Source organism: Protobothrops mucrosquamatus, unplaced genomic scaffold (genome assembly GCF_001527695.2).
Source record: "Protobothrops mucrosquamatus isolate PMUCROS unplaced genomic scaffold, P.Mucros_1.0 scaffold24, whole genome shotgun sequence".
NCBI classification, from domain to species: Eukaryota; Metazoa; Chordata; class Lepidosauria; order Squamata; family Viperidae; genus Protobothrops; species Protobothrops mucrosquamatus.
Window position 1 is genome coordinate 502,884 of NW_015386409.1, and position 14,174 is coordinate 517,057.

The window sequence follows — 14,174 nt, forward strand, 5'->3', positions numbered from 1 at the left end:
AGTAGACTATTCTTTTCGGAGCCCTACTTTTTTCTCGAGAGAAAAAAAAAATCGTGGTAGAGAAACCCGGAAGCCAACCAAATAGTTCTAAATATTAGTAGCTCTTCTAATCGGAAACGAGAAGCTCATGGTGGGAGTAACAAAAACAAACCGTCGGGTGGGAGGGGGAGCGGTAACAAGATGGCGGCGGCGCGGCGGAGCCGTTTAGGGTCTCTCCTCCTGCTGGTCCTTCTCGGCTCTGAGGCGGCTTGGGCTGACCTGGAGCCCGCTCCGAATTCCCTTTCGGAGGCTTTTGAGCCGGCGTTGGGAAATACACTGTCGTGTCAACGGACTTGCCAGAACACTTACCCGCTCCACACCTACCCCAAGGTAAGAAAGGGGAAAGCGGCGGTGGCGGCGACTTCGCCCCTAAATCACCCGCTAGGAAAATGGTTTGCGGGGCTTCCTCCTCCTCCTCCTCTTGGGATCCTGGTTAATGGGGGGGTTGCCGGAAGGAGGAATCGAAAGGCGTGGTGCCACTGTTTCCCCGTGTCTCTGTGTGTGTGTGTGTGTGTGTGTGTGTGTGTATAAACGCGCGCGCGGCAATAAAAATTAAGGGGGAGAGGCTTATAAACGGAAAAGGACGCCATGCAGACAATATGCTCAAATGTTAATTAAAGCAGGTTTGTTATACCACGGGAGCCTCCTCTGGCTCTTCCTCAGAGCAAGACGGACAGAGAGGCTGCTTCTGGCCCTTCCTGGCTGCTTCCTGGGAGGCACCGTTTTGGTTGCCCATTAACAAATTGTTCCAGCAAATGTATGGGCTGCTTTTCTGAACGCTGCTTCTCCAGGGTCTCAGGTTCGGGTGCCGGTGCTTTCCAGATCAAGGGTTGAATACCATTGTGGTCCTCGGCTTACCACCACCATGGAGCCCCAAATATCTGTTGTTAAGTAAGAGAGACGTTAAGTGAGTCTTGCCCCGTTTTACGACCTTTCTTGCCACAGTTGCTAAGTGAATCACTGCAGCTGTTCAGTTAGTAACATGGCTGTTAAGTGAATCTGGCTTCCCCAGTGATTTTTGCTTGTCAAGAAGTTGCAAAAGGTGATCACATGACCTTGGGACACAACAGTGGTCATAAGTATGAACCAGTCGCCAAGCGTCTGAATTTTGATCACATGATCATGGGGACACGCTACAAAGGTCGTAAGTGGGGGAAATGGTCATCAGTAATTTTTCAGTGCTGTTGTAACTTTGAATGGTCACTAAATAAACTGTTACAAATCGAGGACTATCTGTAGAGCTTTCTAATCCCAGGTAATTGTCAGCTCAGGTCAGATGTAGGAATTGCTACAATCTGGAGTGTGCCATACTCCGAAAGATTGGGTTATACATGAAATCCACACACACACACATACACACTCTTTTCTCCTTTGATTTGTTGGCATGGAACAGACGAACTTCTTTTTGTAAGGAAGGAAGGAGTACATTTCTTCCTCTGTATTGTCCCTTTCTTGGCCGATAGATGGGGCCCGACCAATCTGCCCAAAATGAACCTCCAGTTTCTACTTTATATTAATTCATTAAGCTATGAATAAGGTTCTCTGCTGCCTTTGGTGGTAAGGATCATATTGAATGGTATTTGTATATTCGTGGCATCTTATTTATTTTTCTAGCAGTTTTAGATGTATGTTAAATAGTGATGGGAATATGAAACTGGAACACAGAAGTTGTCATCTTTCTAATGATCTTAGTATTTACACATTTTGTATGCAACTTTTTATTATAAATCAGTGTATTAAACCATGGCATTCATCAACTGTTATATCTAATTTCTTAAAACTTATTGAAAATGACATAGGGAAACAATAGATTGAAATATCATAGAAGTTAAATTGTCCAGGATATACTTTATATTTTGTTATATACCATACTGACAATTTTTATAATAACATTATCAAAATAATTATGGTGACTTTCTTGACATTTAATTATCAGGAAGAAGAGCTCTATGCATGTCAAAGAGGTTGCAGATTATTTTCAATTTGTCAGTTTGTGGATGATGGAATTGATTTGAATCGGACCAAGATGGAATGTGACTCTGGTAATATAAAGTAGTGACTTTTTCAAGTTATAATAAAAAAAATGTCCCAATGTTTAGAGGAGTTTAGAAACATTTTGGTAACCTGGTAAATTGCAAAGAGAATGTCATAATGATTTAGGGAGTTACCTAATCACAAAGGACAGGTAAAGCCTTCATGCAAATGAAATATAAGACAGAATGTGAAGTTGAGCCCCATGTGCCAGAGAAAAGATTAGACCCCAAATCACAGCAAAGTATTATTTCACAAAAGGAAAAGCGATCGGAATTGGAATATCCACCCAAGTTAACATACCGTACAAACATACTGTAGCTACCCCATTTTCAAACAATCGGATAACACATACTCTAGGCAAAACAGCTCCTATAATAACTGATGCAGATCCCTACCAAGCCCTTCCCAGCTTACCAATTAGTGGTTAGAGCCACTTACAGCCTTCTATTTTAGAAAGCCTTTTGGCTGGCTGCTAAAACTTCCTTTACCCCATTCTCCTTTCTGAAGAATTTTCAATATTTACACATACTCTAGAAAAAAGGGATATAACACTGAAGCCATTTATTTTTATTTAGTTAGTTCAGAGAGGTAAAAGTTCAAAGCCTATATATTGTTTATCGTTTTTTCATGAAGAAAAAAATTCTAACTGTTGATTTGGCTTACAACATAAACCCAATGATATTTTGCTTGCTTTCTATTTTGATAACATTATTCTTGAATCTTGTGCATTGCAGTGTGGCACTTTATTAGGCTGTAAATCCTACTGACTTGACTAGTATTCCCCTCCAAGTCAATATGCATAGGAATAGGCAGTTGATGTGTTTGATACACATTTATGGGAAGATTCTATTTTTCCCTTATAATTTTTTTACATGATTATTCTGATTACATACTTGTCTGCTTCCTTCTATATTCATGATTTATAGTAAGTTACATCAAGAGATTTAAAAAATGAGTGGATCTGTCATGTACAAACCAAGGACCTACAGAAAGCTATACCAAATTATTTCCCCTTGTCTCTTTTTAATAGTTCTGTCATTTAGTTTACAGATCTTGAATTTTAAAATTGCTTGATCTCAATTTTCTTTTCTTTTCTAAATACTGACATAGTCTATTAGTATGGATATCAAAAAATAATAGTATTAAATAGTGGTTTTATATTCATCTGTGCTTTATCGCTGGTATGGAATGTGTAGTCCTTAAAACTGAGAAAATGGATGTTATTTTGCAGCATGTACTGAGGCATATACCTCCCAGTCTGATGAACAATATGCTTGCCATCTTGGATGCCAGAATCAGTTACCATATGCTGAACTGAGACGTGAACAAGTAAGTAATCTCAATTGTTAAAGCAGAAACAGTTGAAGTTCACTGCTTGTACTCCTGCGGCTGATTTATATGCATGTTCGAAGAACATTTTTTTTAAAAAAAATCAACTTTTTATTTGTAGCTCATGTCCTTAATGCCAAAAATTCATCGACTCTTCCCGCTTACCCTTGTAAGATCCTTCTGGAGTGATATGATGGAAACTGCCCACAGCTTCATTACCTCTACCTGGACTTTCTATCTTCAAGCTGATGATGGCAAAATACTGATATTTCAGGTACTTGCTAACTTGTGTCACTAGAATGTAAATGGATTTGTACAAAGATGCTTCTAATTCAATTGAAAATTCAACTCTTGCCTATTTTTTTGTAATGGTCCAGACTTTAATTAATTAGGTTTGCACTTTAAAATGTTTACAAACTAATGTATCTTGAGAAAGATGGATAGCCCAGAAACACGAAAAATATTTGTTTATTTCTTTAAATAAATAAATACAGATAGTCCTCAACTTAGGACTACAATTCGGCCCAAAATTTCTGTTGTTAAGTGAGACGTTAAGTGAGCTTTGTCCCATTTTACAACCTTTCTTGTCATGGCTGTTAAGTGAATCAGTGCAGTTGTTAATTGCATGTTGTTACGCGAATCCAGCTTCCCCATTGACTTTGCTTGTCAGAAGGTCGCAAAAGGAGATCACGCGACTCTGGGACACTGCACCTGTCATAAATAGAAGTCAGTTGCCAAGCATTTGAATTTTGATCACGTGGCCAGGGAGATGCCGTAACACAGTCATACATGTGAAAAACAGTCATAAGTCACTTTTTTCAGTTCCATTGTAACTTCGAACAATCCCTAAATGAACTGTTGTAAGTCAAGGACCACCTGTAAATAAGTAAAATATAAATGTGACTGCTTAAACTAGTATTATTAACTCCTGTGTATGATGATTTTAGTTTTGTATACAGCTTTTATGCTAATTTGAAGGTTCTATTATAATTTCAGTCCAAACCAGATGTTCAGTTTGTACAAAGTCCTGATCAGGAAAACCAAGATTTGAAAGCATCATCACTAGCCAAGACATCTTGTAAGTTACCAGAAAAAATGTGGGGACTATAACAGAAGTAATTGTGGATAGTAAAAATATGTTTTCTATGCATTTATGAAAATGGTGTGTTTTTTAAATTAAAAATTAAGCTTTCTTATCACCTTTTAATTGGTTTTCTATACTGATGATAAGAAACTATAGAATTGAACATCAGATAAACTCAGTATAATGACTAGAAACTCCATTATTTACACAAAAGTGAAAACTCGCTATATCTGTGGCATGAATGAGTTTCTACCCCTCCAGAGTTCTGCTGGTAATTTACAAAGGCATTCATGCAAGGATGTCAGTACTTCCTCAAGAAGAATTCCTTAGTGTAGAAATACTGGTTAAACATGTAGATGCCTTCCTAAATGTCACTAGTAAGACTTCAGAACAACTTTTATAGTATAGCAACTGAAGCATATTTTTAAATGAACAATAGTTGCCTTAGTGGCTGAACTCCAACAACACATAGCATGCTCATAAAAATGTAAACATGCACATCTTTTTAGATGCTGTTTTCTTCCAGGATTTTCTTATAGAGAAAGACAAACCAACTTTTTAGTTTTATCTGATTAAAGAAACAGCTTATAATGTTTAGCACAAAGATTTTTCTGGAAGAAATAAATCTGGACAATTACTAACAGTAATATTTACAACTTGAAAAACATGCATAGGATCAAACATTTGAGTGTGCATATACACTTGTCATATTTTTCCTTCATTTTTAAAAAGCATAAAGATGCAAAATGTATGGGGGGGAAAGTTATAGTTTAAAAAAAACAAAAGCACAGTTTTATAATTTAGAGTAAACACACGTGGGTGGATCATATTTTGAAATATGTCATTCCATTTTTTTCACGCAAAGTGAACTGAACTTGGTTGATTCTAACAAAATTATGTGAGATGCAGTGGTAATTCTCATATTTCCCTGTACTAATCCATTGATTTCAGTGCTTCTGCTTTCCAATATCATACTATGTATGGGCGTGTCAGTGTGTAAGCCACTGACAATCTGGCTAATGTAATGTTCCACAATTAATTTGCTTATATAGCCTGTAACTATTTTGTTGCACTCTTTTGAAAGTTAACAAGATCATATCTAAAACATCTACAATACATTATAAAAATTACCATACGAATCACTGAGAATAAAAAGCAGTCATAGCAATAATACTTTTAACTAATTATATTGAATCATGCCAACATATTGATGGATGTATTCAAGCTGCAAATGCTCTATGAAAATATTTCATATAGGGTATAATAAAAGTTTTCTTTGGTATTTGATACCCTCTGTTTATTTAACTTTTTGTTAAACTTTCTTTAATTTATTATTCCAGAATAATTTAACACATAGACTGAAAAGTGCAAAGGTTTGCTTTATATACCTATGATTTCATGATTAAAAGCTCAACAAAGTTTTACTATGATTTTTTTTTCAGTAGATTTACAGTTGGGAGGTCCACATGCACATAAAGGATCTTTTGATGAGGATGAAACTGAGAGTTTCTTCAAATGTATTTCACTGTATGTATTTTTAGTATATGGAGTAACAGAGGAGCAGTGTCTTTAGTTACCTACATTTAATTAGTTGAAGTTGATTAACTAACACCATCGTGTTTTGTCTTCTATTTAATGATTCTTGACTAAACCTTTAGCAAATTAGCATGTGATTATTTATGCTATATCCAGTTCTGTAAAAGTAGAAAGCTGTATCATTTTTCCCTTCTCAACTGACATTCTTTATTTTTCACTGAATACTTTCAAATCTAAGCTGTTCTATACTATTCTCTTAAGTGATATCAAATTGAAGTAAAGCTGCATATAATGTTGCTGGCTAAATGGAATATGAGAGATGCTAACATGTCTATTATATTAATGAGAAATAATTTTGATGGTTTATTTTAGTTATGGGTGTTAGCTATGGAGCAAAGCATGATTTGACATCCTAGCTTGTCTCAAGCATTCCTACTTCAGATGAAATAGAAATTTATGATTGACTAAAGTTTTCTGAAATTGTTTCAGTCACAATGATGATGAGGAAAGACGTACTACATACAGGGACAAATTAGACTATTGATGGATAAGATCTGAGTGGACATTATTTTCAGTCACAAAAATGCTTTTTCTTTTCCAACAAGAAGTGAGGCATTACTAGCTAGCCTTTGAATTTTTTCCTCCCCTACTTTTATTCCTCCAAAAGTTGTGGATTGGACAACAATTTGTCTGAAATGGTATAGGGTTTCCTGCTTGAGCAGGGCATTGGTCTAGAAGACCTCCAAGGTCCCTTCCAATTCTGTTATTCTTTGGAGTTGGGTGGGTTAGAAAATAAGTGTGTAAAACCTCCTCTGCCTTTTTTCTAAATGAACAGTTATGCCAATTAGTGTCTGGGTTTATGTTGGCTGTAATCATTCCTTACTTAAAACAGAAGTTCTTTGAAAATCCTAAATTTTCAAATATAGTAATAATCTTCTGAAATTACATTCAAGTTGTTGGGTTTAATTGTGTAGGAGCAAATTAGTTTTCAGACAGGGAAATAATGTATGGAAAATATTTTCAATAAACCTCCAATTGTTTTAGGAATATTCTGTTTCCTTGCTTTCTAGAAATTCTGGGTGGATATTAACAACCACTCTTCTCCTGTCTATACTTGTGTTGCTGTGGATTTGTTGTGCAACTGTTACTACTGCTGTTGAACAGTATGTTCCATCTGAGGTAAATTATCACTTTATTTTTATTTTATGCTAAGGCTTTCATTCAGGTTCTTTCTGATGGAAATATGTGATCAAATAAACCTCTTGTTAGGGTTTATAAATAACGCAACATTGTTCATAAATACAGTTATTCCTGTCATAGAATAAGCATGCAATTTTAATATCTATTTGATCTGTAAAAAATATTAGGAAAGGGGCTTCATCAAGTGCCCCTTGGAATCCATTGGTGAAAGCACAATGATCTCTCAGAGGCTTATGGCCATCTCAGGGTCCTCCACATATCCTGGCATACATGTATCCCCATAGATAATAGTTCTGCTATGAAAGCTGCAATTGAATGGCCCGTTTTAAGCACATTTTGTTTTCTTTTTCTAGAAGCTGAGCATCTATGGCGACTTGGAGTATATAAATGAACAAAAATTGAATCAATATCCAACCTCTGCTCTTGTGATAGTAAAATGTAAAGCTGAGGAACAAGAAGCGGGACCTCTGCCTACAAAAGTTAACTTAACTCAGTCTGCAATATAAAATGGAAAAAACAGATTTATTAATCTAATTCTTAGACTTCTGTTAATTCTGGTAGCTTTTTAAAACTGAAGAGGCCTTGGGATATAAGTTAGCTAGTATTTAGATTCAAACAAAATTGCAAAATCAAAGGAGAATGGAATTCCGCCTCTTTCAGCAGTCAAGCAAATCACATTGGGTACAAGGAGTTTGTAGTGCATTTACACTTGTCTGTTTTCTTGGAATACTAAAAGTCCTAAGTATTTGTCTATGCATTGACATTTGTATATTATGAACATATGTCACAAAATATATTTGGAATCTGTTTTAAAAAGTGTAATAAGTTTTTGGTAGTCAAAGGCACTTTAAGTTCTCTTAGCTGTGGATAAATTAAATGACTGTAGTATAGCTTGCAAACTCTACCATTTCAAACATCTCTTTTTCCACAATTAAAAATAAATTTTGTTTAACCTTATGCCTGTTTCCTCTGCTGAAATAATTGTGGGTCAGAAATAAACTTTAATAAATCCCTCTACATATTAGAGTATTACTTTTGCATTGCATTCCATAACAAGCCTTATGAAATTAGACAGCATTCTCTATATGAAAGTTCTTTTTCAGTTTGTCATCTTAGGTTGATGGTGCCACTCTTCAAAAACAAGAAGAATATGACTAGAAATTTTGTACTATTTGGCTTCATCTATGCAATATTTACCATGAACTTAATGGACTCATAAGTAGACCATGATTTTCCTATAGCTCTTTCAAAAGTTCTTACCTATCCATGTTTAATGTTCTAGAAAATGGAATTGAAAGCAATTGCTTTTAAAATTGAATTTGAAACATTAATGCATGTTACAGTGGAAATTTGTTTACTGTTAAAAAGAAGGCTCTAAAATCTTTGTTCCACGTTAATAGAGTATTTTGGAAAAACACCCCTGAATATTGTCTCTAGAATGTTTTTAAAAGACAAATATTACTCTTCTAAGCACTAACTCTTGGGATACATAAGTTCTATATCAATTGTTTTGATTTTTACTTCCAGGCATTAATTAAATTGTACTAACTACTTCAACTAGAATTGCTTTACATTATTTTTGAATTCCAACTCTTTATGATGTTTCTGTCTCAAATTAAGCACAGATCTAAGCCTAAACCCAGGTTGCATTAAATAAATTGAAATATATCTTTGTAGGTTGAGAGAAAGTTGTGCATTCTCTGTTGGAGGCTCTTCAATATATTGCTATGGATTCTTTGTTCAGTATGAGAAACATGAACAAAATCATACTCGTCATTCTATGATAAAATCATTAAAAGAGCCAGTAGTTCAGTTTTTATAATATTCAGCTTTTCTTTCTTCAGTAGGCAAAGCCTACTTTAATATTATTATACAAAACTTAAGGTTCTGCTCTGAGAACAATTCTGACAACATAAATCAAAGGGGATTTTTTTCCCCTTTATGCTTACTTCCGTTTTCTTCAATATGATGGAGATGAAGTCCTACGTAAAAGAAGAAAAGAGTCATTCTCTTTTGTTCTTCTGTTTCTCTTAGTAACCAGGTAACCCAACCCCAGGTATGTAATCAACACACCACTTAATAAAAGCTAGCTCCTCTTTCTGTCTTGAGTAGCAACACCATTTTAATACTGATGATTGAATGACCAGAACAATTTTCTTGTCAGTATAATCCTGTTCGGCTTCAAGAAGGAAAATGAATAGAACTTACCCTCAGGTAATCAGCCATCCCTTTAGGATAATTATAATTTCCCTTATTGGATTAAAATAATTTTTGTTTTTTATAAACAAATTACAAATGCTTGAATATCGTGTGCAGTTACTTTAGTAACAGGAAATTGAATTAAATATAATTGAATATATCATTCTCCAAATATGCATAATGATATATGATGTAGTATTTTTAAATTTATTTCAGTTATTTTTCTTGCATCCCTCGAGGTTACTTAGAGATTTTCTCCAATTTTATCCCAGCAATAATACCCTGTGTAATGATCCCAATGTGGTGCAATGTGCTTCATGGTTGTGCATCTCCAGAGCTGAACTTGGCCTCCTGGTCCAAATCTACTGCTTTAACTGATGTAGCTACTAAAGTAGTTACTTGCTTTAAAGTTCTTGGCTCAACATTTATTTTATTTTTATTAATTATAGAATTTTGATACGGATTCACTCGGTTCAGCCAAATCCCATCTCACTGATAAGACAGGTAAAAAGTTCTGAATACTTAGTGATAAAATACTAGATGCTTAAGACATATGTTGAAATGTTTTTTCGGGAGAGAGTAGAAAATATAATCATAGCACACCAATACACATATAGTTAATATTGCCATATGAAATCTTTATGGTTTTGAATTAGAAAATTGTTAACAGTGTATAATTATGTTAGAAATAGAAAATGCTACCCATTCAAAAATGACTTTACATAGGTTACAAGTAGGAAATGTATATTATGAAACTTGGAACAGAGATAGCATTACCTAAATCCATATTAAACATTAATAACATTTGTGTATTTTAACTATAACCATTACTACATTTTCCAATATACTAGAATAGTGGATGGATGGACGGAAAACAGGAAAATGGAAAACAGGATAGTATTTTTAAATCATTATTATTCATCTACTTTTACTTCTTCCTGTGCATACATTCCCAGTCCTACTAGCTGGGGATTCTGTGAGTGATAGTCCAAAACAACTAGAAGACATGAAATTGTACAAGGATATACTAGCATTTTACAACTTTTGAGTAAAAGACTTTGTAAAATTTCAGGATAGATTCATAGCATCATAAAAGAATAACAGTTGTTATTTTATTTAGTTTTTCTAAAGCATTTATAAGGACACTCTGCTCACACAAGGCATACAAAAGGGGAAAAATCATAACCAACAAATACAAAAGGGGCAAATATAATTAAAAGCTAATAAAAAGAAAAAGAGGTGATTGGGGCAGAAGTATACTATAATTCCTCACACTGGTCCCTCAAACAGAGAAAGAAGCAGGTCTTCCGTGTCTTTCTAAATGTCTATAGGATTGTATGTATTAGCGTACAATTAGCGTCCATATCTACGCTAGTTGAAAGAAATAGAAACATGCACTTGAGAAGGAAATGGGAAAAATAAATGACATGATTTTCCTTTGAAATAGCATCAATGGAAGGATCTGATATCACTCATCAGTACAGATTAACAATAGAAATATTGAGAAATTTGTTCTCTGTTAAGTTACTTAAAGATTGCAAAAGTAAAACCCAAATGTGATAAATATACTTCTCTTGGGCTTGGAATCCTGTTTATTTTCTCAGTTTTCTTGTAGTGTTCACTGAACAAGAGGCATAGCTTGGAACACACACTTTACTTGCAGAAGATTCAAATTTAGTCTTCAGCCTGTCCATCTAGGAAAGAATATTACAAACAGGAGGTTTCATAAAAAATATCTTCCAAACGACTAAATAAGGACCTTAAATTTCTAAAATAAATGATGCAAAAGACAAATGTATTTGTTTATTAAATGTTACCATATAATTTGATGAAGACCAATTTGGAGTTCCTGCTGGACAAAATAGTCTTTGTGTTCCATGGCATTAGGGCAACAGGAAGTCCTATTAGATGAGTGTTTCAATTTCAGCAACTTTTAAGATGTGTGGGCTTCAATTCCTCGAATTTCCCAGCCAGCGTGAAGTCCACACATCTTAAAGTTCCTGAAAGTGAGAAGCATTGCATTAGATTTTGCTTTAAAGAGATTTGGAGAAATGAAAATATTACAAAATTCATGCAGCTATACAGGCTTTATTTTTAACGTGAATAGATCCTATGGTCCATGACAAGAGCAAAGACTTTTAAGCATATAAATATTTTATATTAAGGAAAAAGTAAAGTCTCCTGTATATCAGGATCAGATGATGGATGACTTCTCTGTTGTTTTCCTGACAATGATGCAGAAGCGCTTTGACACTTAACATCTTCAGGAAGTTCTTTCTTTTACTTTTACATCAAGATACAGCCCTGGCATTCCTAGTAACCTCCCTTGCAGATTCCAATCAGGTACAAGTTGCTTACATTTTTGTGATCTGCCACAGTCAGGCAAGCACTGTTTACTAAATGGAGTAAAATGCAATGATGCTTAGAATCCATGTATTCTCCCCATGCCACTCTGATGGTCCTCTGTAGGTCTTTTAGAAAGAAATTAATTGATTGGAGCTGGCAGAAGCCAATATGCGCATGAATTCTGCAATAGTTTTCTTTCAATAGCAGGTACCACTCATGACCAACCAGACTGCTGTAGAAAGTGTTTTTCTTGGACCCTTTGCACTCGACGATGCATCTGTGTATCTGCCATTAGTCTTATTATACTTGGTATAATCATTGCCATCATCACATTGGCTGTGACTGTCGGCATTCCTCCTCCTACCCCAGGTCAGTTATTTCCAGATTTCAGTTTTAATCTGACCTAGACATCAACACCACAGGAAGAATAGTCATGGCTCTTTCAGTATGTCGGATGGCGAGAGTGTTGTCTGAAATATCTGACAACAGTTAGAAAAGAGTTAGAAAAAAGGAGACCTTGTTTGTTTATCAATATAATTAGCAATGGACATTTTTAAAGCATAAGGTTTAAATATGTAATTGATAACCACTTCAGAGGGACTCATATGCTTTCCCTGTTCTTTGTAAAGTTTCGCTGTGAGGAAAATATCTATTGCTTGGAACATTTACTTCGGGGTGGTTTGTTTTTTTTAATTTATTATTATAAGTATCTTCCATAAACAGCTGTCTATGAATTGATTCAGATATTCTGATCTTGAAACCGCGTTGCCATGGTTGCAGCTAGGTGCTAGAAATGACTATTCTAGCCTTATGACCTAGCATAAGGAAGTCTCTTTTGAGTCACTGTTGACTTTCAAACATAACTGTGCAGTTTTCCTGGCAATAGGATGAACATGTTTTGTCACTGCCATCTTTTAGTGCTTCCTAGTCTAACAAACCAGACCTGATCATGTTTAATTTCTGGGCAAAACTAAGTCAGCCAGCTACTACTATCTGTACTCAGGTAAATCAAAATACAACCCATAAATGAATCACTTGATCACCTCTTTCTCTGTCCAACTGAGCATGGCAACATTCTTATGGTGGATTTAGACTAAACTAGGTCCAATATATCTAGAGAAGCTAAATGATACATCTAAAGAATTATTATTTCCCTCTTGATAAAAATGCATCTATTTCTTTAAAAAAACTAATTTTATGGAATATCATATTTACATTATGCAGGACAGCATGTCACTATCATAAGCAGAGAACATAGTGCAGCCTCAATTTATTATCCTTGTCCCACTCCATCCTTCATTTACCCATTTAAGTTGGAAGGTCTAAAATGAGATTATAAGGTTATTCAGCTGGATGTAGTTGCAACCTTCAGATTTCCCTGCTCAGACTGGGAAGACCAGGGTGTAGGTGGCAGAGCCACCTTACATAACACTTCTATGCTTATACACACTGCAATAGAGTATAGAAGGAACTTCTTAAATGAGAGATAGGCAAACCTTTTAATTGTATGTCAGCTATATAATTATAGAAACTGCTTTCTTGAATCAGATACTGTAACACCCATAATATACCATGTTTTCCCGAAAGTAAGGCCTGCCCCCAAAATAAACCCTAGATTTTTTGGGGGGTGGGTCTAATATAAGCCCTACCCCCAAAATAAGCCCCACTTAAAAATCAAGCTAGGGCAGGGGTGTGGATCTGCCCCACGTGCCCCGCACCCACTTACCTTGCAGATAGGTCTCTCCTTGCTGGCCCACTTTTTCTGCGGTGTCTTCTGCAGCCAGGCCTACATTTCTCAGTCACAGGCCTTTGGTTCTGCAAGAGCTCTGCAGTTATTAGGTCCAGAGTTGATAGAGATTTGGCGGGCTGGAGAGCTGGGGAGAAAGCCCAGCTTCAAGTTAATTGGGGAATGTGATTTATGACTGTTAATTGGAGGAGGGAATTGTGCTTTGCTACTTTGTGCCAGGGGAGGGGAATTCAGTTTTTGGCTTCAACTATGTAGTGCTGATATTTTGTTTCTCGAATAAAAGATTCTTTAAGGAAAACAAGGCCTCGAAGTTCTTTTGAAGAGATTCATCTGTCGGAACCATGACACACAGTAGTTGATAATTGGCCAGCATTTAGCTAAATGAGTGTTAATAACTCCACTTTGATATACCCTGTCAGTCTGCAATTCACATTAAATTCCATACCTTTTGAAGATGAATTTGACTGCCTCTAAGAGGTACATGATCTAATAAAATTAATCTTGCAGCTGTCAAAACACTGAGTGCTCAATGCTTTGTAGGATGCATATGAAATCATGCATATGTATCTAACTTTTTTTCAAGTAAACCCAATTCTCCTTTGCTTTTACCATGATATAATTAACATGATACCTGTTACAACATTGTATAATTGATTTTTT

The 14,174-nt window shown here is 35.4% G+C and overlaps 2 protein-coding genes across 5 annotated transcripts in view; both read left to right on the forward strand.

The window, feature by feature from the left end:
* The first annotated feature begins 142 nt into the window (after positions 1–142).
* On the forward strand, positions 143–8,240 carry TMEM59 (transmembrane protein 59). 2 transcript variants are annotated; one of them, XM_015810874.1, is made up of 8 exons: positions 143–369; positions 1,976–2,081; positions 3,305–3,402; positions 3,524–3,676; positions 4,399–4,480; positions 5,929–6,013; positions 7,093–7,201; positions 7,576–8,240. In XM_015810874.1, exons 1-8 carry the CDS (start codon positions 181–183, stop codon positions 7,726–7,728), a joined length of 975 nt encoding a protein of 324 aa, XP_015666360.1. In that variant the 5' UTR covers positions 143–180; the 3' UTR covers positions 7,729–8,240. The 2 variants fall into 2 exon arrangements, with proteins under 2 accessions (XP_015666360.1, XP_015666361.1); XM_015810875.1 differs by having other exon boundaries at positions 5,932–6,013.
* A 1,031-nt stretch (positions 8,241–9,271) lies between these two features.
* The window catches only part of LDLRAD1 (low density lipoprotein receptor class A domain containing 1), a 13,196-nt gene continuing 8,293 nt past the window's right edge, over positions 9,272–14,174 (forward strand). The window contains exons 1-3 of one of the 3 annotated variants that reach the window (XM_015810877.1): positions 9,272–9,436; positions 9,871–9,925; positions 11,972–12,136. In XM_015810877.1, coding sequence (XP_015666363.1) covers positions 9,416–9,436; positions 9,871–9,925; positions 11,972–12,136 — 241 coding nt within the window. In that variant the 5' untranslated portion in view covers positions 9,272–9,415. The remainder of the gene's footprint in view (positions 9,437–9,870; positions 9,926–11,971; positions 12,137–14,174) is intronic. The other 2 variants (XM_015810878.1, XM_029283120.1) reach the window with 2 other exon arrangements.

Coding starts and splice junctions, on each gene's coding strand:
- TMEM59 (XM_015810874.1), top strand. CDS start 181: ATGGCGGCGGCGCGGCGGAGCCGTTTAGGGTCTCTCCTCCTGCTGGTC. Junction 6,014..7,092: donor TTCTTCAAATGTATTTCACT/GTATGTATTTTT, acceptor CTTGCTTTCTAG/AAATTCTGGGTGGATATTAA. Junction 7,202..7,575: donor AACAGTATGTTCCATCTGAG/GTAAATTATCAC, acceptor TTCTTTTTCTAG/AAGCTGAGCATCTATGGCGA.